This window comes from Pyrus communis, chromosome 7, assembly GCF_041283825.1.
Source record: "Pyrus communis isolate YQ-2024b chromosome 7, ASM4128382v1, whole genome shotgun sequence".
Taxonomy (NCBI): Eukaryota; Viridiplantae; Streptophyta; class Magnoliopsida; order Rosales; family Rosaceae; genus Pyrus; species Pyrus communis.
This window is the reverse complement of record NC_142571.1, coordinates 5,259,735-5,286,035: the sequence shown is the minus strand read 5'-3', so window position 1 is coordinate 5,286,035 and position 26,301 is coordinate 5,259,735. Positions and strand designations below refer to the sequence as shown.

General features: G+C 36.0%; 2 protein-coding genes across 2 annotated transcripts; both read left to right on the top strand.

Moving 5' to 3' along the window:
* The first annotated feature begins 1,734 nt into the window (after positions 1-1,734).
* LOC137735412 (non-specific phospholipase C3) lies at positions 1,735-4,881 on the top strand. The gene is made up of 4 exons (XM_068474836.2): positions 1,735-2,460; positions 3,200-3,609; positions 3,790-3,960; positions 4,301-4,881. Exons 1-4 carry the CDS (start codon positions 1,811-1,813, stop codon positions 4,633-4,635), a joined length of 1,566 nt encoding a protein of 521 aa, XP_068330937.2. The 5' UTR covers positions 1,735-1,810; the 3' UTR covers positions 4,636-4,881.
* Positions 4,882-7,728: 2,847 nt separating this feature from the next.
* LOC137734989 (non-specific phospholipase C3) lies at positions 7,729-12,197 on the top strand. Its single transcript, XM_068474335.2, has 4 exons — positions 7,729-8,691; positions 10,798-11,207; positions 11,364-11,534; positions 11,710-12,197. The coding sequence occupies exons 1-4, from the start codon at positions 8,063-8,065 to the stop codon at positions 12,042-12,044; spliced, it is 1,545 nt and encodes a 514-aa protein (XP_068330436.2). The 5' UTR covers positions 7,729-8,062; the 3' UTR covers positions 12,045-12,197.
* Positions 12,198-26,301: the final 14,104 nt, after the last annotated feature.

The window sequence follows — 26,301 nt, the reverse complement described above, 5'->3', positions numbered from 1 at the left end:
GTCCGAATACAACTCTGGTTCAGCCAGGAGTAGGTACGTTGCTATATATATATAGGGGAGTGCATTATTGAAGCTTCTTCAATTCAACACACAAACTGCCCTGCGCAAACTCTCGCTCAACGCGAAACCTCTTAACAACCTTGTGATTTTTATTTTCCTTTTTCATCGACACATCTTCAGTTTGGATAAACATCACTGTGAAGGCAACCGGCGAACATCTTCAGTTTGGATAAACAACATTGTTGTTGTAGAATCAGTCGATCGCAGAGCACCTTCAGTTTGGATAAACAGCATTGCGTCGAAGGTCGACTGATCACATATCCAAGTCTCGGCTGACAAGGATTTTCGAGTCTTTGTTGGTAGAGGTCATCTCACTAGCCTTCTCGGCGAAGTGAGGTGTTACAAGTTATTGGGCTCGGCACATTGAACGCCGAGTTGTTTATGATTGGATATTCACAAGTAAGTTTTAGAGTTCGGCATTCTGACGGCTGAACGACATTCACCATCAAGACACACATCTCTTTTGAGTACTTGTGTCCGTATAGTTTGGTACTAGTTAGACGTGCTTATACTCTTACGAATATAATCACCGTGACCGAACCTGGCACCGACGATTCGTGAACTTCACAAGACTAGCAGCCTTGTCTTCAGGCTCTAGAACCCGAAGGCTGAGATGTGTTCCTTCCTCGACCGCAGTCACAAGATCAAGAAGTCAGTAACGCCCTCAACGCAACATCAACACATTTTACTCCTCGGTCGAGCTCGGCCGATGAGTTGGCACGCCCCGTAGGCTTGGTAGTTTTTAAGGTCAACATATAAACTTTTTGACGCACTTTGGGAGATGTACGCTTTTTGACACACTATATGAGCCTATTGTATAATCAATGATTCAACCATCTAATCTCTTATGTCTTCCCTCAAACATTCTCTATTCGTATGACTTGAGGTCTATAGTTGACCGATATTACACTCCATCATTTAACTACTGCAATTCTTTTTTTGATAGCGGGTCACATGTATAGGACCAACTGGGGCATTAGTCATCGTATAAAAGATATATTAGAGGCTCGTAAAGGCCCATTTAAGTTTTTTCTTTCTGTTTGGGTCTAAATTCACATTTTCTCAAAGTTAAAGTTTAATCTTTTTGTGAATGACAAACTCTGTATAAACATATTCTTTGATCTCTTAGTGTACATTATTCTTTTAATTCATGATAATCTCAATAGAATTGGTTTCTTGTTGATCTTTAAGGTTAGCTACTTTGGCCAATACAACTCCTTGTGCCAATTTAGTAATATTACACGCATAGCATATTCTCTGTTCGTTAGCATAACTTGTACACCTAAATTTCATAACTTATATTATCATGCAATACACATTTGACCACACAAAATGTAGAAAAGAATATCCTACACTATATCGCATTTCTGTACGTGTTTAACATGCTAATCACGTACTTTAGAATTAATCTGATTAATGCAAGTAATCACTTCAACCAATCGACTTGCATTCCTAATGTTTGGACCATCAATTTCAACTTCTTATTACTCTCACGCTCATATGAATTCTTGTGAAACGCAAGTTTACGTACCCCCCAAGCCTGTCTTATCCAAATAAAACCATATATTTTTTCTCACACTTTCCAAGTTTCCTCTCCGTATGGTCCAACCAGAAACTTGTCCAACATCATCTCTCTTCATTTCTCTCTCCTATATAACCATATATATTGTCACATACAAAGCGTAACCCCAACAAAATATTTCCCACAATACTAGAATTCCCAACCACCGAAACACACCACCAAACAACAATGGTTTCCGAATCGAGCAGCGGCAGCGCTGCAACTCCTCCACCCAGCAGTCCCATCAAAACGGTGGTCGTTTTGGTCCAAGAGAACCGCTCCTTCGACCACATGCTGGGATGGATGAAGTCCCTAAACCCCGAGATCAACGGGGTCACCGGCTCCGAATCAAACCCCATTTCCACCTCTGACGCCAACTCAACCCAAGTCTTCTTCCGCGACAACTCTGCCTACGTCGACCCTGACCCCGGCCACTCCATCCAAGCCATCTACGAGCAAGTCTTTGGCGAGCCGTGGACGGAGGCCTCCACTTCCAAAACCCTACCTCCGAAAATGAACGGTTTCGCCCAAAACGCTGAGAAGACACAAACCGGTTTAGCTGAGACGGTGATGAGTGGTTTTAAGCCAGAAAACGTCGCAGTTTACAGGGAACTAGTGAAGGAGTTTGCGGTGTGCGACCGGTGGTTTGCGTCCGTTCCGGCTTCGACGCAGCCGAACCGGCAGTACGTGCACTCTGCGACGTCGCATGGGCTGACGAGCAACGATACAAAGAAGCTGATTGAAGGGATGCCTCAGAAGACTATATTTGAGTCGTTGGACGAAGAAGGCTTTTCTTTCGGAATTTACTATCAGTACCCTCCTGCTACCCTTTTGTATAGGTACCAATTTCTTCTTTCCTTTTTTATTTCAGGTTCAGAACTTAGTTTATTACCTAGTTCTTAATTACAAGAATTGTTATTTTTGTTTTGTTTTCTGTTCCAACGAACCGCATGCTAGAATATTCGCACTTCATTTTTTTTATTTTTTTTATTCCGAGATACCCTAAGAAGAAAACAGGATTTCTTGTTGTGATTTCTCCAATTTTTTTATTTTTTTTATTCCGAGATACCCTAAGAAGAAAACAGGATTTCTTGTTGTGATTTCTCCAACAAAATTTATTTTGTCCTATTACATAAGTTGGGTTGTCTCTTCTCTTCATGTACATTAATTTATCTGTCACTCCAAAAGGAAATTTCTACCGTGCACGTGTACTGGTGCACAATGATTTATTACTCTTAAAAAATTGGTTTTGCATAGACTTGCACGAGAACGGTGGTGTATTAGTACACGTGTACCGTAAAAAGTTCTCTTTAAAAATGATTGCCTTACACTTCTTATTATTTTATAGTATAAGCGGTGAGTGCAAGACGATATTTTTTTTAGATTGCAATAACAACCTTCATAATTTAATTTTGATCTTTTTGTTAGAAAAGAAATGCATAGTGTTTTGCGTCTCAATCTTTAATTAGAAAAATTGAAAAATTGAAAATTGCCAAAGAGGAAAGAGCCACTCAGTTTTTCTAGCTAAAGAAGTACACGCCACTCATACCGCGTTTTGAATGTTGCTTAACATTGCAGAAACCTTAGAAAGTTGAAGTACATTAAAAACTTCCATCAGTTTGATCTAACATTCAAGAAGCACTGCAAGGGGGGAAAGTTACCAAACTATGTGGTGGTGGAGCAAAGGTTCTTTGATCTGCTATCAATACCTGGGAACGATGATCATCCATCTCACGACGTCTCTGAAGGCCAGAAGTTTATAAAAGAAGTGTATGAAGCACTAAGAGCAAGTCCCCAATGGCCTGAAATGCTGTTCGTTATAATATATGACGAGCATGGTGGTTTCTACGATCACGTTCCAACACCTGTTACAGATGTTCCTAGTCCGGATGATATCGTTGGTCCCGAGCCATACAACTTTAAATTTGATCGTCTTGGTGTTCGGGTTCCAGCCATTTTAATTTCTCCGTGGATTGAACGCGGAACAGGTAATAACTCAAACAATAATAGTTATATATGCTATAACAGTTACTTCATATTCACTACAACTTTAAAAGTACGACCAACTTACACGGATCCCCTCCATCAAGGATCTGATTAACATCCTATAGTTAGTCACCAAAAGTGAGACATGCTATATAACATGTATTGATTGTTTATTGTTGCAGTGTTGCATGCGCCTTCAGGGCCATATCCCTCGTCACAGTTCGAGCACTCCTCAATCTCAGCAACTGTTAAGAAGATTTTCAATCTGAAAGAGTTTCTGACAAAGCGTGATGCATGGGCGGGAACCTTTGACGTTGTCCTCAATAGAACAAGTCCAAGAACTGATTGTCCAGGTGAGTTTTGATAATTTTAAGCTTTGATAACAACCGTCATACCTAATTATAAAAATGCCAAGTAAATGCACTACTCTCTCTTTCTAGTTCTTATCTACCTTTCCAGAATATATATGCCTCGCATGTACATACATAGCACGTGGGATATTTCTTGTTAATACCACATTTGACAAGTGATTCATATATACAATTGACATTTATTAGGAATTATTAAATGACACATTCACATCATAAAGTATGTGACGTTCACAGGCAAAAATGTGGTCTCTAAAACATTATATATCATAATACATTGACTCCTGCCACATTTTTATTTTAAAATTTTGTTTATCAATTGCAGCTACTTTGCCTGATCCTATGAAACTACGAGAGGCTGTATCTAAAGACGGCGCAAAAGTAAGTGATTTTCAAGAAGAATTAGTACAATTAGCTGCGGCATTAAATGGAGACCATAGAAAAGATATATATCCCCACAAATTGGTGGAGAACATGACTGTTTCAGAGGCTGTCAAATATTGTGAAGAAGCATTTAACAAATTCTTACATGAATGTGAGAAAGCCAGGGAGAGTGGAACAGATGAATCTGAGATTGTCGTCTGTGCAACCTCACCTACACCGCCCTCCACCAAGTCGTTTGCTCAAAAAATATTTTCTTGTTTGGTTTGTGATCACTGATGTCCCGATTGTTAGGGTTTATCTCGACACATGTTTCTGTTGGAAAACATAAAATAAAAGAAAAGTATTTTATAGATTTAATCTAATTAGTGATTTGATTTGATTTAATTTGGTATAGGTTCCTTGTCTTGTGAACAAAGGTTTGATTTTATTTATTTTCTATTATTGCTCCATTGTATTCTTATTAATAACTCCTTATGGAGAAGAATAAAATATAGAAGTTGGATTCCGAAGTTTGTGAGATTATTAGAGAATTCTGAATTTTACTTAAACCCTTTATTTTTAACTTGGTATCACAGCAGAGTTTGATTGTTGGTTGAACTTTGCTGTGAGCGCTTCCCTGTGGGTGCACGAAGCTAATTTTCTTCGTGCACTGCACCCACATGCCATGAACCTGAGGGTGAATATTTTCTTCTATTGTTTGATGAAGAAGAAGAATGGTTTTCGCTGTCATGAAGAAAAAAATTGTGGTTTCGCTTGCCATGGAGAAGAGATTAGGGGAAGAAAATTCATGGTAGGATCTGTTTCCTGTCATGTAGTTTTTTGAGTTTTATTGCAAACCGAATATACTACTGCAGGATCTTCTGCAACTTCTATTGTTATTACTCCCACCTGTCACCACACCACCTCTATTTGTTCTTGTGTGTTTGGTTTGTTTTTGAGTTTGAGGAAGAAGCAAAATTGTAAGGAAAAAAAAGCTTAGGTGACTGGGTTTCTAGAAAGAGGCGTTAGTTTTAATTGGGTTTTCAAAAATATTACCACTAGTTCCAATTGAACTTTTGAAAAAAAGTGTTAGTTCCAACACATTAAGAGCTTTATTAATCGGGCTTTTGATAAAAGACATTAGTACTAATTAGGTTTTCGAAAAGATTAGTGTTAGTTCCAAACGTCCAGTTGGATTTTCGAAAAGAGGCGTTTCTAGTTGGGCTTTCCAAAAGATTGACGTTAGTTCTAGTTGGGCATTCGGAAAGAGGCATTAGTTTTGGTGGATTGTGATTTATTACGCTTTTGAAAAGATTGCCGTTAATTTTAGTATATTAGTGAAGATTTCCTGCACTTGTGGCTCCCTTAATGCGTGGTCCCACGTGAGGGGGTGTCAAATTTACAAAGTTTCAAAATAATTTTATTTCCTTCTTGGCAAACTCATGATTCCAGAGGCATGTGAGTGTAAAATTAGAGTTCCGTAACCTTAAACCATTGAAAGAGAATACTCTATGATATGATTCAAGAGTCTTTACCCATAGCACATGAATATGATTTAGGAAGTACCTTCCAAATCACATTCACAAAAATTATATAGATAAGGAGAATCACATTAGATAGTAGATATGAATAAAATATCAACTAAACAATGTGATCAAAAATATTGATTTAGAGAAGAACCGTATTGCATTATAATTTCAACTGAATAGGTTATCCATCTATTGCTTAGCTTAAGTAGCCATGACATACTGCTAGATGTCAGCCATGACGTGTGGAAACCCTAAGGCTTACTACTTGTTCATCTTCATTAAGGGGAGAATTGAAAAGTAGTTTCAATTCACAATTGATTAGTAAGAGTTCTAATCACTAACTACCTCGCTAATTAGAACCTAATGGCTCGTACACCGATAAGCTTAAGTTTTGGAAAACTTATGAAGAATATGAGATTAATTAAATTAGTTAATCAATTATACGATTGTTAGACGCTGTATTGGGCCTTAAAAGTGAGTTTCGATTTCCTAGGTCTATTGGGCCTTGACCCATTATTGGGCTTGTACTCAAGTTGTGCATGACAACTTATGTGTGAAAGCCCAAAAGGCCCACCTATATATGGCCGGTTTGGGGAGCAAAATGGTTGGGGTTCCACACATGTGACTCACCTATATAAGCCATTTTATAGCTCCATCCTAGGGGTTTTGGAGAGCAAAGAGAAGGATGGAGAGCCACCATTTTATATCCTTCTCTCTACAAAACTTGGCCACCATGGAGAGATTAGTAGCACTCCTCTCTTTCCATGGTTATCTCACTTTTTTCCCAAACCAAGCTTGGTGAAGAGACTTAGAGGCCACCTACCTTGGTGGCTCATGGAGATTCTTATTCTAACACAAATCTAAGGAGCAAAGAAGCTACGAATGAAGGTCATATCTTAGGAGACTATCCTTTGCTCAAGAAAGAGATATCTACAAAGGTAAATGAATTCTCACCTCTTTCTTGTAAAATTGAGTTGAGTTTTGGTTCACCACCTTCTAGGCATTGAATTTCATGGTTAAAGATTGGTTTTTGAGTGCATATAAGTTAACAAGCTTCCATTGTATAGTTAATTGCTCTATATATGTTGCTCAAATGATCTTTAAATAAACAAATTTTTCCTTCATTTACTCTAGTTTTGTCGCTTCCACTGTTACTATGTGCATGCTGTTCATAGTCTTGCTTATTATGTATATGCATGGCTAATTAGTTTTGTAAAAATTTAAATCTCCAAACCATACAAACCCTTTCATTTCTCAGGGAGAATGAAGTATACATGGCCTTGTACTTTTTTTCACTTAGATTAGGAGTATTTTTTCTGCTGAATTTTTGCTAACTTGATGAGGTTTTGATGATGCATCTACTCTGGGTTGGTCACACACTTGTGTACATCCTGAAGATGTCAAGCATCAACATACGCGCATTATCTCACATTTTTCTCCTTAGACTACAAGTTTGTCCCACTAGGTTTATTGTAGCTAGTCTTTGTGAGATTATTTTTTTATATGCACCCCTATCAAGAGACTTGTGAATGCAACTATTGTGTCTGCCGAGAAGGCAAAAACAGACAACAACAACCGCCATCTCCTAATTATGAAGACCTGATGCGACTACTTAAATTGTACACACTCAAGGAGGGGTGTTGTAACTAATAAGTGTAAACTTAATGTAGGAATCCCAATAGGATTTGAAGATACTTAACCTTGTATTTCTTGTAAGGCAAAAAAAAACTCATCATAATTATTATAAATAAAAGCCAGAAGATGAAATACATTTCTCACAAACACCTAAGCCCTTGTCTCTTTCTACCATCCCCCTCTCACCCACTCTTAAATTTTAGATATACATATTTCTGTTTGTTCTAATTATAAGGAAGTAGCTTTAGTAACTTTTCATTACAATTGAAACTCATTAGTGGTTATAAGAACTCGAAAGTTTGTACTTTATTTTATACAATCAACTTTACCCTTCTTTTAAGCCCAACCGAAGCTTCTTCAATGTTTCTCCAAAATCCAACCTAAGCTTCTTCAATATCATAAATCCATGACCATCTCTCCTCTCTCTATATATAACAACTATCACATGATCATAACGTAAGCTTAACAACATTTACACAATATATATTTGTATTCCCAAGTAACCCAAAGCACAAACCACCACATTCGATCGGACCACCACCACCACCACCACCACCACAATGGTTTCAGAGTCAAGCAGCAGCAGCAGCCCCATCAAAACGGTGGTCGTTTTGGTCCAAGAGAACCGCTCCTTCGACCACATACTGGGATGGATGAAGTCCATAAACCCCGAAATCAACGGAGTCACTGGCTCCGAATCCAACCCCATTTCCACCTCGGACCCAAACTCCACCCAAATCTTCTTCCGCGACAACTCTGCTTACGTTGACCCGGACCCCGGCCACTCCATCCAAGCTGTGTACGAGCAAGTCTTCGGCGAGCCGTGGACCGAGGCCTCCGCTTCCAAAACCCTACCTCCTACCATGAACGGCTTCGCTCAAAACGCTGAAACAACACAAACCGGTTTAGCTGAGACCGTGATGAATGGTTTTAGGCCCGAAAACGTCCCCGTTCACAGGGAGCTGGTGAAGGAGTTTGCGGTATGTGACCGGTGGTTTGCGTCGGTGCCCGCTGCGACGCAGCCGAACCGGCAGTACATCCACTCAGCGACGTCGCATGGGTTGACGGGGAATGATAATCAGAAGCTAATTGAAGGGTTGCCTCAGAAGACCATATTTCAGTCGTTGGACGAGGAGGGCTTTTCTTTTGGGATTTACTTTCAGTCCTTTCCGTCCACTCTTTTGTACAGGTAAAAACTTTCAAATTGTCTTGCCCTTGCTCTTGAAAATAATGAATTAATTTTCGTTTAGATTCATCCATTAACTAAAATTATCCATTCAATTTATCTGAAAATCCATAATAATTATTCACTTATCGTTTAAAAATAGATTACACCATCAACACATTTATTGTCTTAGTTCATGAAACCCTCTTGAAACTTCTGAAATCATAATGGGTCACGGCAATGTAGTGCTTACCAATCGATCGAAAATGTCGAGAATTTTTACTTGAAACCGGCCAAATATATTTAGATTTTTTGGTTGCTCCTTCTATGTTAAGTTTGACACATGGGGAAGGTGTTAAAACCTCCTCGAATAGTACTTGTCTGTTAACTCATCCACAAGTGATTAAAATATTTAATTAATGCCTTTAACATATTCAAGGTTACAAACTAAAATCTAACATTTAAATATAATTCAAGTTTCTTGAGGAATAACGATTTGTAGCATAAATCTTATCCTGTATTATTTGATTGTTTTTGGTTCTTTAAGAGTCAAAGAAAAAAGTAGTAATGGATTTCCTAAGGCGTATGCCAAGTTGGAGTTTTGGAGTTAACAACAGTACAGATTGTGAAGACAATATGAACAGTTAATTATTTCGATTTTCTTTTAGAAAGATTTTTCAATTTTGTACATAAGAAATCAAAGGGAAGAAGGAAGATCGAGATTGGAATTTTATATTTTCATGAAGTAAGCTATATTTTTATGATAATTTAGAGAAGTGGCCAACCATTCCAACAACTACAATTTTCTTAATATAAAGGACACTCAATTAGTGGACCTACTACAATTTCTTATCGATATGATTGCCTTACCATGTTATTCAAATAATAGCTAGGTCCACTTTGTCAACTCTCTCAGCAAATTTTTATTTAATATAATTAGCGGGTTTCATGTTAAGAACATGCAAGCCAATTTGCATATCTCCACCTAAATGGTCCCCCACCCTGTCTGATTATTTGTCCCTTAATTATTTATTACATAACTTGACCTTATCTCTTCTATTCACTAGTTGGAAAGGCTAATTAATCAATACAAATTCAAGGTTTTAACACATGCATATTAATATTTCTTTGTCCTTATTTGGCCGGTAAAATATTCCCAAAATGAGTGGTTAGTGGAGGGGAAAAGTTAAATTGTTTTTGGTTGAGAAAAAAACAATCATCTATAATTTTGCCCCACCATCGATAAATTTAAAAATATCTAGTTCATTGTGAGATGATGTTCGATTTAATAATTTAATAATTTAATATTAAGATAACATGTGAAAACAAAACTATAAATAACATTATACTATTGACTTGAAATAGCAGAGTAACGGATTGGAACTCTGCATCGTTTATGTTACATTGGACTATATTATAACATTTTTTGTCGCACAACTCACATGGATTATTATCATATTGCCTTTATACTTTTGATGTGTCTTTTGTTTTTTTATTTTGTGACACACATATTGTGCATATTGCATGGTTGAAGTTTCTTAGTAAGCAGCCCTCACATGTACATTTATAAAATGATTATATATTATCATACAGGTGGGGAAGTGATGTTAAAGTATTAAGAATTGAGTAATGCTACACTTATAACATATTTGTACATTATTTATATCTTCTCTTTAATAGAGATAGGGTCCACCAATATACGTGAGTTCATCTCTATTTGAAAAAATAGTACAAATATGTGATAAGAGTAACATTTTTGTTAGGAATTCTCGCACTGAAAAGTTTGGCTACTTCTCTATTTGCCAACTCATGGTGAAATCATATGGAGATAAGGGAAACATCTATGTACGTTATTACCACCGTCACTAGCACACTTAAGAATAAACACCATGCAACATCATCATATCTATTTGAATGATGTAACAAGATTTCGATTGAGCTGAAATTATATGTCATTTAACAAAACAAACAAACTGCCTACCTACTTTTTGTTGGCAAAACGATGTCATCTCAATTTTAGAGGACTGAAAAATCAAAAGGTCACCAATATAAGCTTTGCATTTTTTCTAACTACGAGAGAAAGTACACAGTAGTTGAGCAATGTTCTGAATTTTAATTTACAAATGGCAGGAATCTAAGAAAATTGAAGTACATCGACAATTTCCATCAGTTTGATCTACAATTCAAGAAGCATTGTAAGGAGGGAAAACTACCGAATTATGTGGTGGTGGAGCAAAGATTCTTCGATGTGTTATCAATGCCTGCAAACGATGATCACCCATCTCATGATGTCTCTGAAGGCCAGAAGTTTATAAAAGAAGTGTACGAAGCTCTAAGAGCAAGTCCCCAATGGAATGAAATGTTGTTCATTATAATATATGACGAGCATGGAGGTTTCTATGATCATGTTCCAACACCTGTGACAGATGTTCCTAGTCCGGATGATGTCGTTGGTCCTGAGCCATACAACTTTAAATTCGATCGTCTTGGTGTTCGTGTTCCAGCCATTTTAATTTCTCCATGGATTGAACCTGGAACAGGTAAGTTGAAGAATGTAACTATTTGTATCATAATTAATAACCATATTGCTACGATTATTACTGAACTGAGACGTGTAAGATCTAACATTGTTGTTTATTAACTGAAAAGAAGAATGTAACGTTACTCATACACTTTCATACTTATTGAAAATGCAGTGTTGCATGGGCCTTCAGGGCCATATCCTTCATCAGAGTTTGAGCACTCCTCAATTCCTGCAACTGTTAAGAAAATTTTCAATCTGAAAGAGTTTCTGACTAAGCGTGACGCTTGGGCGGGAACCTTTGAGGGTGTCCTGAGTAGAACAAGCCCAAGAACTGATTGTCCAGGTGAAACTTTAATTAAAAGATTCGATGTCTAGTGTTTTAATTACCTATGATTATTGTATGAGTTGCTCATATATAACATTCCTCTTCCTGTATGTATGTGAGTTCCACTGTAATGTGGGATCGAACATATGTATCTGATTTATTGCAACCATACATTTTAATTTGTTCATTGCAGTTACTTTGCCTGACCCGGTGAAACTACGCGAGGCTGCATCTAAAGATGGGACAAAAATGAGTGATTTTCAAGAAGAACTAATTCAATTGGCCGCGGCAATAAATGGAGACCATAGAAAGGATACATATCCTGACAAGCTGGTGGAGGACATAACTGTTTCAGAGGCTCTCAAATATGTGGAAGGAGCGTTTAAGACATTTTCAGATGAATGTGAGAAAGCCAGAAAAACTGGAACGGATGAATCTGAGATTATCGTCTGTGCAACATCACCTACACTACCAACATCCAAGTCGTTTGCTCAAAAGATATTTTCTTGTTTGGTTTGTGATAACTGATGATATTTCAAGTTGTTTGGAGCAGTTTCTTGGGGTTTTCCTTTCTAATCATTCGTGAGGTTTTTTTATGCCAAAAAAATTGTTAGAGACGATTCACAACAGAATTTATTTGCATGTCTTTTAATAATGAAATCTTTTTAGTTCGTGCTTGAATCTCTATCTATATTTTATATAGACTGCTAGTGGATGTGCTCTAAAAGTCAATCGTAATATGAAATCTTTTAGGATAACTAGATTAGTCAAACTGATCTCACCAAAGGGCAAGTTCACTTGTTAAGACTGTCTCATTAATTGTTATACGTCCGAACAATGAGTCCGTGGAGAATGTATAGAGGAAGAAGCAATCCAAGTAAGCTGGATTGGTGAAATCTTTGTCGCTCTATTTTATACTAAATTGTTATCAAATGGACCCTAATTATCTAGAAAGACTGGTACACACTATTTTTGCTCAATTGGGAAGATGGCTTATCTCAAGCTATTCATGTGGAGACACTGAGACAGGTGTATAGGTAACTGATCAAATGAGAATACTTGCATAGAGTTCTACTTGCATGTCAAGCAAGTAAACTCTAAGAGTTGCAATAATGCAAGTAATCCTCTATCCTGAGACACCATGGTTGTCTTGTGTATAAGTTGTTGGCTAATTGATGATGCAACATGACCATATCCCACCAAGAATGTGTTCTGTGCATTTTCAGAGTCATTAACGTATTTATAGAGGCATGTGAGCATACAATAAGGTATCTCTAACCTTGAGAAAGAGAAGGAGAATACTCTACGATATGATTCCAAATTATTTGGCCAAAGTATCAAGTGTGATTTAGGAAGATTTTCCATACACTTCTCCTTTGAATCATATACATGATAATTACAATAGGGGTTTGACATAAACTTCCGCACCCTAATTATGTGATATAATTATTGACTTGGAGATGATGAAATTATTTTGTAATTGCAACTGAATAGGTTGTCCAAACTATTCTATATTGGCTTGGGTATGTAGCCATGACACTGTTGGGTTTCTAAGCAAATTGTTGGTACAAATTTAGTTCGATGAAATAAATATGCAACAAATAATAATAAATAACCTACAATATGGTATACCAGTATATATTTGGTTGGTTGTAATCGATAAAGCAACAAAGAAAGATGGCGAAGAGATTCCTATATGAATCCTTAGCCACGTGTGCTTTGCTTTGTAGGATCATCTTTGTGCTTGCATTCTTCTTCATCATGATTAATCACTAGAAGCTCCTTAATTGTTGAGCCTCTAGGAGTATCGTCACTGATACACCAATAATAGATGATGTAGTAGGGATTCAATTGTGCTAGCAAAATCACTCACTTGGAAGAATACTATTGGACGGCACATTGCAGAGAATTTTGGGCTAGGGTTTCTCTCTTTTCTTTGAAGGACAAGACTGATTAAACTTGCATTAAGAACATATAAAAAAACTTTATGGGGTTATGTAGAATAACCCCTAGCCACACCCTACTATTGGGCTTGATGCTAAGGCCATCTCCAACCAACCCGGTCAAAAATTGGAGAACTGGCCAGCGAGTTGGCCAAGAGCAACCAGCTAGCCAACCTTATAGCCCAGCCTAAACACATGCTACCTGACATCATGCTGACATCAGGTTACTGTAGGATTTGATTTTTTTTTTAGACGAAATTAAAAAAAAAAATTCTCATTTTTTTTTCCTATAAATACCCAAGTCATTTCTACCCCATTTTTCACATTCTTTTCACGATTCTCTACTATCTTACCTCATTTTATTTCAATTCTTCACCAATTTTTCACATCCTTTTCATTATATAAAGATAAGAAATTTAGAGGCTTATTAATTTAGCGACAAGTGACACTCAAAATATGTCCGAAAATCCTATTTTAATATGGTAGTTTAATTCAATTAATCATATTAATTCAATTAAATAAATTATTAAGGGGACTAAAAAATAGTCCCCTTTGGTTGGAGATGAGTTTTTTTTGTCAAACCGGTTATGTTTTAGCCTATGACCCTTTGGCTCCCTCGATTGGAAATGATATAAAATATGGTTTAACACTGTTCATTAAAAAATAATAGTCTGACCGTTTAGCCCGTTTGACAAAAAACCTATCTCCAACCGAATGAGGCTATTTTTTATTATGTTCTATAATGAAAAGAACCTCCAAACAATAACCAACCAATAATAAAAAAAGGTTGTACCTAAATCGACGTCCCTAAATAGTTTAATGTTAGGTTTATCAGATAAGTTAAATTTGGGTAAATTACATTTTACTCTCTCAAGTTTGGAGTCAATTGCAACCTCATACATCGTCTTTAAAACATTTTAATCTTATACATTTATTTATATTTTTTTCAATTTTATATATATTTGTGCTGACGTGGCTGTCAACTTTGAACCTTTTGAATAGAAAATAAAATAAAAAAGAATTAGTCAATAGAAAATCAATAATTTTTTAACAATTAAAAACTTAAAGAATAGAAAGTAGATATGGGTAGATTTTTCTTGGGTCTTCGTCCCCAATAACCTATCTCCTCTCTGCGCTTGTCTGCAACCAGAATTAATTGATTGTTGGTTTGGGAAACTTCTTCCACCGCCCCCCTCTTCGACTTCATCCCCATATGCTTATCTGTCTCCAACAAATCCATCAGCAATATCCTCACTGGCACCGCCGTCCTCGACATCCGCATCGGCACTGCCGTCATTGACATCCTCACCGGCACCGCCACCCCTAACTGATTATAAACGGAAGATGATGCAGCTACACAAACATGATCAAGAAATACCAAACCCATGGCGCTGGCTAGGCTGGCTCATTTCGGCCAGCTCGCTGGCCTGGTGTTTGATTTTTGGCCGGGTTGGCCCACAAATCCTTTGATTTAGTCCTTAGTTGAAGACGATTTTCATGTCAAAACAAACTATATTTTAGCCTATGGCGCTTTTGCTGGGTTGATTGGAGATGGCCTAAGGGCTTTACTCCTTCCATTTTGTCCATTCCACTAGCCGACTTGAGCTTGTGAGTTGGATCCTTTTTAATTAAATAAAGTACAATGCTTATTTTAACAAAAACATGTCCAATTACCCTAAATAATCAATCCAATGTAATTAACAATTAATTATATCTTATCATCATCATCTGTGTAACATTGTTATTACTATCGTAGGTGTGTGATCTCTTAAGTTTTAACAAAAGCCATCAGTAAAATTAGTTAATAAGTTAATTTAATTCCACAAATCAGAAGTGACAACAAGTGATTAGTGAACGTATGTTAAGCTGGAAGCAGACCCAAATTAATGCACAAGAGTCATTGCTGCAATTCCAATACTTTTAGCGCCCGCTCTCTCTTTCTGGACTGTAATCTTTTGTTCTAGGTTTACAAGAACATCAATGGAGTTTCTCTGGAATACTAATTAATTACTTCTCCATATGTAACAGTAAAATTCGGCCTCAAAAGAAAGATTACTAGTCTAAATCTCTCTTCTAGGCTCCATCATCCACCTCACTGCTCTACTCTACAGGTGTGGTGAATTTGGAGGTTGCCTATTCTGGATACTATATACGGAGGGATATCCAAGGAGATTCAAGGAGGGCGATCAAGGTTCTAAGGCGCATAGTAGCTATTTTGGAGAGGCCAGAACATTGGCTCCAAATGGTATAATCTCACTCTCTTCCGTTTAAAAAAAAAAATGTGATGTAAGGTAAATACATTAACCACTAAGCCTATGCATTTTGAAAGGAATTTAATTTGATCAGTAATTTGCAATTGATTCTGTTGTCATGGTTTAATTTTAAAGTATATGCATGCTAATCTTTAGTTTTTTCCCCCCTTCAACTGCTAACACATTGCAATTCCATTGTTACTACATTGTTAACATCACTGTATGAAAAAATTATGTAAATGGGTTATTTAGTATAAAAAATTGGTTTACTTAGCATTACTTTTTTTTTTTTTTTCCAAATAAAAATGGTTAAGTACGTTTGGCTTGATACAAGACAAAATATCTATAATATATGTAATTAAAAGTAATTTATCTATAATATAACTATATAAGTAGATTATTGAAAGAAAAAAAAAAGAGATATAAATTGATAATAAGTAACATACATCCCAAGCACCACACCCCGAGCCCCCGCGCTTGCACTCTTCACCGATGACTCGCTGCCCAACGGGCCACCCCACCCAACCCAACCAGTTGCAGTATTGCGCCATTACACTCCCCACCTTGCAATGCAGCAATGAGAATAACTAAATCCGTCAATTCCTGCTTGTTGGAAAATTTAATAGTAATATTATTATATTAAATTTATTAATTGAATGGAAATTAGAAGTGGAGTTTTGTGGTAGAAAGATATGTCTACTTAAATGAAGTGTTGTAATTTTTTACTCTTCATGAATAGTCACATGTTTTCCAAAGGAGTATCTCACATTTTATAAATAGGGAAGCCCCTATAATCACTAAATAAATTTTCATTGTTTACATAATCATACATAGAATGCACTAAATATTAGAGAGTCTTATTGAGTTCATATGAGAGGGTTTTCAACACAATCGTGGTTCATGGAGTCTTGTGATTTGGAGTGCTACTATTACAATGACTTAATCGTTGTATCTTGGGAGATATGCGTCGATCAACCATGAGCACCGTAGTGGGGCGTAAACTTGTCTTAAGGACAAAGTGTCCAACACTTGCCTCGACCGTATTTTCTAGGTTTTTCTAATCCATTATATCATGTTCATTTAACATTGGTTACTCATGTGCATGCATTATTGTGATACATAATTACATGAATTATTTCTTGATTTTCTGAGTGATTTATTATAGCAATTAGACCCAATGTTTCCAACACTGCTAACTATGAAAATAGGGTTTGGAGTGATTGTCAAGTGTTGATGAGATATATTATGTTCTTTTTGGTTATTATACATAATCACAAATTTCTACATAAAATTTTATTTAACACTAATATTAATTTTTCATGTTCACAACACTTTTACAAACAAAGTTTATCAAACATTACAACTGATTATTGTAGAAGTAGTTTTAGTTTAAAACTATCTAGAGTGAGGTGCATCGGAGTAAGTACACCTTTATAGTTCGGTGATAGACTAAATAGCTCCCATCTCGGAGTTGCACAAACGGATCAGTTATGCCACCATCATTCTGTTCCAAAGCCTTGCTGAGATTGACCATGCACATTTAGCAAGATACGAAAACCTGATGGTATGGAATCAGCCAGGTTTCTGTATTCATGAAGATTCCTAACACCCAGGGATTTGGCATGTGCCACAAGTAATCACACTTCTAAGAGGATGAAATATCTACTCTCACATATCCTCTAGGATTCTCGAATGCTTTATCGAAAACGAACGAGGAAGGCAACTTGAAGACTCATCTGACGGGTAAACAACATTAGTCCAAAGGTAGTACTTCAAGAGATAAGTACTTTTGATTATTTAATTGTATACATGATTAAATGCATATTTAGAACAGAAGACTCAAAAGTTGGGAATGATCTTTCCATCCTCGCGCATATTTTTCTTTGTTCTTTCTCACACAATTCCTTGCGGTACATGGAATACCCTAAATTTCCAAATATCACACAGTTTTGAAACTTCGCATATTGAAAAGTCTAAAAATTTAAAATGATACTATTAAATGAGTCTCCTAGAGCTCATTCTGTGGTGTTTCAGTTAGTAGCTTAGGAGGCTTAAGTCGTATTAAGTACGGTTACAATGTGTAGGTTACATACACAGGACATGGCCCTATAATTTGGAAATCCAACGCACCATTTGAGAGGTTTTCATACTCGAATGTCTATCCAGAAATCATTTGAGTGATTCTTCCGCTGTTTGGGTTTGAAAAATCCCTTGTTATCTTTCTTTTTATTTTCTTATTCACACATATTCAATCACCAATTATAACAGCAACAATAACAATATAATTGCGAACCATAATTAAAGCAGAATATGTAATTCGTAAAGCGTAAATTATGGCTAAAAAAATCCAACTTAATTATGTGTTTTAGAAGTTACTTGGATTGTGTGACGAGGATTATGAGCGAGGTTGTATCATACTTAATAATGTAGAGTCGAGAACCTACTTAATAACGTGTTGTGGCCTAAATTTAATTGAAGGAGAGAAAAAAAAGTGTAGGGATAGAAAGTGAAAAGAGAGATTTGAAAAATTTTGTATTTACATTTCCCATCGCATTAAACCTGTCAATTGTGTCATGTTTGTCGTGTTCGTATCGTTTTGTGACATAATATCTTAAAGGATTGTGTCTTGCCTAACCCGTTAAACTGAATGGGTAATATGACCCAACCCAAATTTAACCTATTAAAATAACGAATAATATGACCCGACCCGTTAGTCGTTAAAGAAAATAGGATAAAATACAAAAAACTACCTCAACTATTGGTGTCACGACACTTTCATACCTCATATTTTAAAATTGACAATGTCATACCTCATCTTACGAATTTGTGCCAATGTCAGACCTCCATTAGTTTTTCTGTTAAATCTTGACGTGGCCAGAACGAGACCTATTTTTATTAAAAAAAATAATTAAATATTAAAAACTTAAAAAATTAAAATAAAAAAAACAATAAACAATAAACCAAAAAAAACCCATTAACCCGTCCCCCTCCCTAAAAACCCAGATCCCCTTCTCTGAGTTATCCCCCACCCAACCCTCTCTCTTTCTTTCTCTTTCTCTTGCCTCTCTCTCTTCTCTTTCCCTGTAACCTGCATCCCTAAAATCCCAAAACCCAAAAACCATTCCCACCCGAGTCATCATCGCCGGCGAGCTCTCAATCCTCTAAGTTGACGATCGTCGATTAACCCCAGACCCTTCCCCGCCACTATCGCTGGCATCATAGCTCTTCTTCTGGCACCACAAGTGCTTCTAGTTCCCCCACTTTAAATACCATGGCAAGTTGAAATTGTGTAGAGGCTTCGCCTTCTCAGAACCCATCGCCATGGACTTCACCTCCACTCTCTCCTCCTCATCCGACCCGCCTATATACACCATTTATCGGAAACTCAGATCAAAGAGAGCCACTCTCAGATCATAACTTTCTCTCTCTGTTTCTCACGCCTCCTTTGATTTTCTCAGAAAATCTCAGAATTTTTTGGGAAAAACAGAGAGTTTCTCTATTGGAATTGTTGTTGTTGTTGTTGTTATTTTTTTTTTTATCTCGCAAATTGCCGGAGGGGCAGACTCCGGGGGCGTGGAGGAGAAGGGAATGTTGTTGTGGAGGTTGTGGCTAGAGTTAGGGTTTGGGGGCAATTGGGGGCAATTGGGGGTCGTGGCTGTCATCGCTGGAGTCAACGACAGAGGTAGGGTTGTCGTCGGTGGGATCGGAGAGGAAGGTTGGGGGGGGGGACGGGTGGGAAGGATTTCTGGGTTTTGGGATTTTAGGGATGCAGGTTGCAGGGAGATAGAAGAGAGATGCGAGAGAGAGAGAGAGAGGAGAGAGAGAAGGTTGGGTGGGAGAGAACTCAGATAAGGGGATCTGGGTTTTGGGGAGAGGAGACACGGGTTGATGGGTTTTTTTTGGTTTTTTTTTTTTGTTTTTTTTTAATTTTTAATATTTAATTAATTTTTTAATAAAAAATGGGTCCCGTCTCTGGCCACGTCAGCATTTAACAGAAAAATTAACAGAAAAACTGACGGAGGTCTGACATTGACACAAATTCGTAAGATGAGGTATGACATTGTCAATTTTAAAATATGAGGTATGAAAGTGTCGTGACACCAATAGTTGAGGTATTTTTTGTAGTTTACCCAAGAAAATATATGTTACTTCAACAAATAATCAAATGAAAAATATCATTAGCATCTACATATTCTAAGCCCTAAAACCCTAACACCTAAAAGTCCAAACGACGATGTAACCATTTCCAAATCGTAGAGGGTTCAATAACGAGCGTTGGCATAATTTTTTTCTTCGCACTTGTAAATTAGTTAGTATGAATTATTACACATTTTCAACTCCACCTAAAACACTGTTCCTGAAGGTTGGGAGAGTTTTAAAAAATGAAAACTAACGAAAAATCTAAAAAAAATTTAGTTTTAATGAAAAAGAACAAATAAATGTGTAGTAAATAGTACCATGAAAAGATAAAAATGTGGTTTTTCATTAAAAACGAATAGTACCGGGAGTGTTTCGTTAAAACTCCATTTTAAAAATCTAAACGATGATGTACCAATTGTTAAAGCGTAGATGATGTGAGCACGGACGTTTGTATATTTTTTTCACATTTTTTGCACTTGTAAATTAATGATTGTTTATTTTTAATTTGCTTTGGTATTTTGTAGGAGAAATCAAATTACATTAAAATGTTCATAATGAGCAGTCAAAGTTGACCACCCTTGACCTTGGGCGAACGTTGACTGTTGCTGACAGGAGTTGACAAACGGTAATGATTTGATCTCACTTATGTGAGGTTAAATCCTGACTATTGTAGTAAGGTTTTTTAGTTGTTGAAAAATACCAAACTAAACTTTTTAAATAGGTTGAAATGGGTTACCTGCAAGTAGACATATTGCTAGTTAAAAAAATCAAACTTTAAAGTTTCATTTGTTTTTTAGAGTGTTGTTATTGGCACTTCAAATATCTCATTTTGTACTTCAATTTTTTTTTTATTTAGAAAGAAAAAATTACACTTATAAAAAGTGCACAAGTGCTAATAAAAATAATTTTTAAATATACAACATTATTACATAATACTAAATGAAAACACTTTGAATATAAACAAGGTTCAAACTTGCCCTTCGTACATAGGACATATCATTAAACCATTTTAGGATTATAATTAAGGAAGTTTTAACGAAACACTCATGGTACTGTTCACTTTTAGAGTAAAAATGTCACTTTTGGTACCATTCACTTATAACACCATTTTGTCATTTTAATTAAAACTTAAAGTTTTGAAATCATTTTCATTAGTTTTCCTTATAATTAATTGATAAAGGACCAAACATAGGCTCTTAACACCCTAATACATGCATTTTTAAAGAAGCCAAAAAACCACTCATCCTGCCAAGTAGTACTACGATTTAGTGGTATTTCATTTCACTTGTAAGTGAGAGGTTTTAGGTATGATTCTCGCCAAATGCGAATTTGAACCACAAATGCCCATTGTGAGGTTTAGCCTAACCCCCCCTCTCCCTTAGTGTAGATAATATCGTTTGTTCCAAACAAAAAAACAAAAAAAAGCCACTCATTCTGCCACTTAATACTACGGTCTAGTGGTATTCTGTACTTCTCTTCACTTGTTGTAAGTGAGAGGTTTTAGGTTCGGTTCTCGCCAAAGACGAATTTGAACCACGTTATTGCTAATCCATTGTGAGGCTAAGCCGTAGTTTGGTATTGAGGTGATTCTGAAAAAAATGGCTATAAAAAAAAGTCACGTCAACATTTTATATTCCTATTGCTTTTTATTTTATTATTTCTATTAAAAAAATCAATATAAAATATTGACATGGCTTAACCGTGATCACAGAAATAAGAGGAGATGAGAAGGATATGAGATGGGAAAGGTAGACAATCCAGGTCTTATTGGCATTGCCAAATTGTAAAAACATAAGTTTTAAATTGCACAAAACTAGAAAAAACAAATCAGGTGTTATTAATTACCCCATTAATAGAATCTATAATTTTAAAATATATTTTACGAAACATTTTTGCTCATCCTCTCAAGTGATAGTAATGTTTATCCCTCTATTTACTATTATTGAATGAGTTAAAATTTTAAGAATTGTGAAAGTAAATCAACTTTTTTTTCATTGGTTCAACACTTTTGTTGCTTTGCTGGGAGAAATGTCAAATCCATTAGAAAAGTATAATACATCCCCACAGACATGGATCCTCTCCAGATCCATGTATCATAATTCATCAAATCCATGTATCCAAATTGTTGAAATTTGATTCAATGGTTACAAATAAGGCTTACTTTTAAAAAAATTAATAACTTTAATCGTTGTATCAAATTTCAACAACCTGGATACATGGATTTGGTGGATTAGTATACATACATCCGGAGAGGACCCATGTCCCATCCCCACGCTATCCATGGAATAAGATATAAATTTAAATATCCAGCCATTAATTAGAAATTAAGGGTGCATTTGTTGCATAGATTATCTCAGATTGGACTAGCTTAAGGGATTAAGTTGGACTGACTTGACTTGGACCAAGCAGGATAATAATAGTGAAGTGTTTGGTGCAGTGCCGGACTAATTTATGGACTAAAATTATTTTAAAGCCCAAAATATTTTTTTATCATTTTTAATTTACTTTTACTTTAAAAAATCAAAAACAGTCAAATATTATATTATAAAATATTAATTTTAATTTACTTTCATTTCTCTTATCTTCATTGTTTCTACCAAACTCTGCATACCCTACCTCTTTGCTGCTGCTCTCTTTTCTCCCAATTAGTCAAATCTCCCTCCTCTTTGCCCTTCCACTTCTTGCCTTCTCAACATATTTGGGGTTTTTGCAATTCCCAAATTCCCCCTTCTTCGTATTTTTGGCCGAATCATGTGTTGAGACATCGCGTTGTTCGTCGTTGAATCTTCAAACAGCTTCTAGGGAGCGGTGAAACCAGCCTGCAACGAAGCACAACGAGTTAACCGGAGGGGAGTGGGGGATTGTGGAGTCAAGGGAGTGAGAGACTAAGTTGACTTGGGGTTGGAACGCTTGGATTTCTCGAGACGCTGCAAAACCCAGAAACGGTCTTAGTAGTCCGACGCTTTTCGGGGTCTCTCGCTAAGAACCCCTAGCGAGCTCTTTAGTCCATGCGAGTCCACCTAATCTCTTTAAAGTTAGTCCCTTCTGTTAACAAACACTGGACTACACTAACTCTTAATCTAGTCCAGTCCAATAAAACTTAGTGAGGGCAAACAAACACACCCTAAAAGCAAAGGGCAAGGCTTTTTTATCCCTAATTTGCTAAAATACCGAAATTCAACAACAAACCCCATGCCAAAGTGGCAGTGCATCAAACCTATCCCTCGACCATCATCATCATTTGTTCCAACTTTCTCACATGACACAACGTGATTAATTTAAAACATACACTTGCCATCCCCTTACTTCTCCCATAGAAAGAGTGAATTCTACCAGTTACCCCACCAAGAGAAACTTCCCATTGGTAAATCGAGTTTAAGAAAGAGTAGACGAGAACTTAGCGCTGTTAATTTTTCGACTGGGATAAAACACTTGTTTAACCTAAACAATAACTGTACAAACAACGGCATTCACTATCTGAAGATGATACAAAGGAATTTACACTTTTCTTCGGTGATGGTGCTCATATGAAGCAGACCGTCCAGTTATTTCCTACCGCCAAAAACTTCACATGAGATTCACAACAGCCGGAAACCGGTCCTGAACAAAAGACTTGCACCTGCGCAACCATGATATTGCCCGATCCTTGAATTACGGCCCAACCGTATAAGTTCTTTCATCACCTTTCTAATAAAAATGGGGGAGGAAAAAAGGATTGCGTAAATAGATTGAACTCAGAGAGAGAGAGAGATGATACAGACTAAACAGAATATGCATATACATGATTTTAGAGTTTCTCCTACTCAAGGAAACGACGACGAATGATGCAAGTATTTAAATGTAACTTAATGTGTTGGATCTACACTGTACACAGGAATACATCATATGCATGCCCAAAGCCTTGAACACCTTGGAATTGAACTTTCATGAGTCACTTCCGCACAAGTAGATTAATAAAAAACAAAGATCATTCACGAATGTCTATTATAAAAATGGCAGATCCTGTTAATTTGACAATTTCATAAAGCTCCAAAAGAGGAGAAAAGCTTCTTTTGAATCACAATGCATAGAGCCGATTAAAATCACAGTTTTTGTATCAATAAAAAAATATCACACAGTTTATTCAATAAATTGGGGATGTGAATGAATGATTATGCTTTTGTTATGACTGATTTACTCTGTTGTTTCTCTGGTAATTACATAAATATTTATTCAAGGAACAAGTCATCTAGTTATGTAACCAATTATCATATTATATATGTACCAAAACTAAAAGATTTATTTAAGTTTGCGTGCATCTATAAACAATGTAAAAAAAATTATAAATCGAGTGACTTGACATATACATGATTAATTAGAGGATGCGTGCATGTTTGATCAAATTCATTAACGCTCAACGATTTACTTTTGAAAATTGAAATTTTGAGACGACTTTGTCGACTTTGATAACATTAAAGTAGTAGTTGATAGATTTATATCAAAGAAGACACTCTACAATGATGAAGAACCCTAACCCCTAAGCCAGTCTCACAATGTTCATGTCTGACATGCTACTTGTCAAACACTTCACAATAAAATAATTAAGCAAACTTTTAAATTAATTATTCGGTATAAATAGATTTAAGTTGTTGGGGATGGAAAGGGTGCAAGAAAGATCACGAAGACAGCATAAGGGTGAGATAATATTGTTCCCAAAAGGGATGCAAATTTTCAAAAGAGTAGTTGCATGTAAAGATTTCATGAAGCTATCTAGCCAATGTTTTATATGCAGATTAAGGGGGAATCCCGATTAATGACTCATTTGAAAGTGCTTATAAAATAACTGAAATGCTTTTGGTGAAATTATTTTTGCAACCAATCCTTAGTAAAAAATTCATGCGAACCCTAAAACAGTACTTCAAGTGCTTTTAGAACTAAAAAACATTCTTTCTAAAAACACTACTTTCAATTATTTTAAAAGGATTTCCAAATGAGAGCTAAGTCTATAATTATGATCCTTGTTACAGTTAATAGATAGTTTTGTGAAACGACAAGAACACATACGATGGGATGTAAAAATACTTACATTAAATTTCAGGTTATCTTTTCCATTAATACGTGTGAGGGGGACGGGCGGTAAATTGCTTCTGCCTGCATATACACAGGTGTCGAGAGGCTGACTAATTAGTTATATACACTTAGCTATATATGTAGAGATCTAATTAATATCTTGAAAAAGAAATACGAGGAAAACTCAGATCAAAGTTTGTTCAAGGCACGAGTCGATCATTAGATATCGTCATTCTGTGATCTTGATATACTAGACTCTTATTAGCATGCGTCAACGCATTAAATTACACTAAGGTAAAGAGAGATTAAATTTGTAGATAAAATTTGCAAACTAAATAATATGTAATCAACAAGAAATGAGCACGTTTATCAATACTTAAATAATAAGCAAATCATGAGATTCCATGCCATTTAATTTGCAAATTTTGTCTACAAATCTAGTTTCTCTAGCATTGCCCATTACACTAAATTTTGTTGAATCAGATCTTTGTAATGTAGTGGATTTTTTTCTAGAACAACTTCATAGTTGAAGTTTGAATTTGGTGTACCAGATGGTTTCGGCAATTTTAGAGCTAAGAATTTGGGGGTTGAATTTTTATTTAAGGACTAAAATCTTTCTTAAATAAATAGTTTTACATAAAAGTTTATCAAACATTATAATACTGTTTATTTTTTCAAAAGCACTTTTACAAAAAAGTTTACCAAACATTCTGCTACTTTATTTCACAGTTGCTTATTCTCATAACACAGCATAAGCAGTTTTTTTTCAAAGCACATCAATACCAAACCAGCCCTAAGCCCACTCCTCTCTCTTTAGTGTAGATAATACTGTTTGTTAAAAATAATAATAAAAAGAAATACACCCTCATCCTTGTTTGAGTCAAGAGAGAAAAGGAAAGAGAGAAAGCAAAAAGTTTTATAAGCTGAAACAATCCTTCGCATTTGAGTTTCAAGTGAGTACTACGAACTCCATGTCAAACCTAACCTCAACCGCCACATCACTAATCATCATTCTTGGGTCAGCACAAACAGCTTTCGCCATACTGGGCTATTTCGTCCTTCGAAAAACCAAAAGCTTTTCTCAGGCCCAAATCGTGCCTTGAACCCAACTCACCAAATCACAAGTCGAAATGAAGAAAAATATTACTAAATCATAATATTAAGTGTTATCCTAATAGTGTTAAACCCTCACTTCCCTTAATAATAAAATCTAAAAAAAAATAATTAATTTGTGCTTTTAAACCCAAAAACATTTTTTCAAAATACATTTTCTATCAGGATTCTCTTTTGAGCAAAGAGGGAGGATTCTGACCAAATACATTAAGCCGTTGAAATTTTATCTAACCGCTACAAATAAAAAACTCCTTAAAAATTATAATAATTGTAACATGGAATAAAATT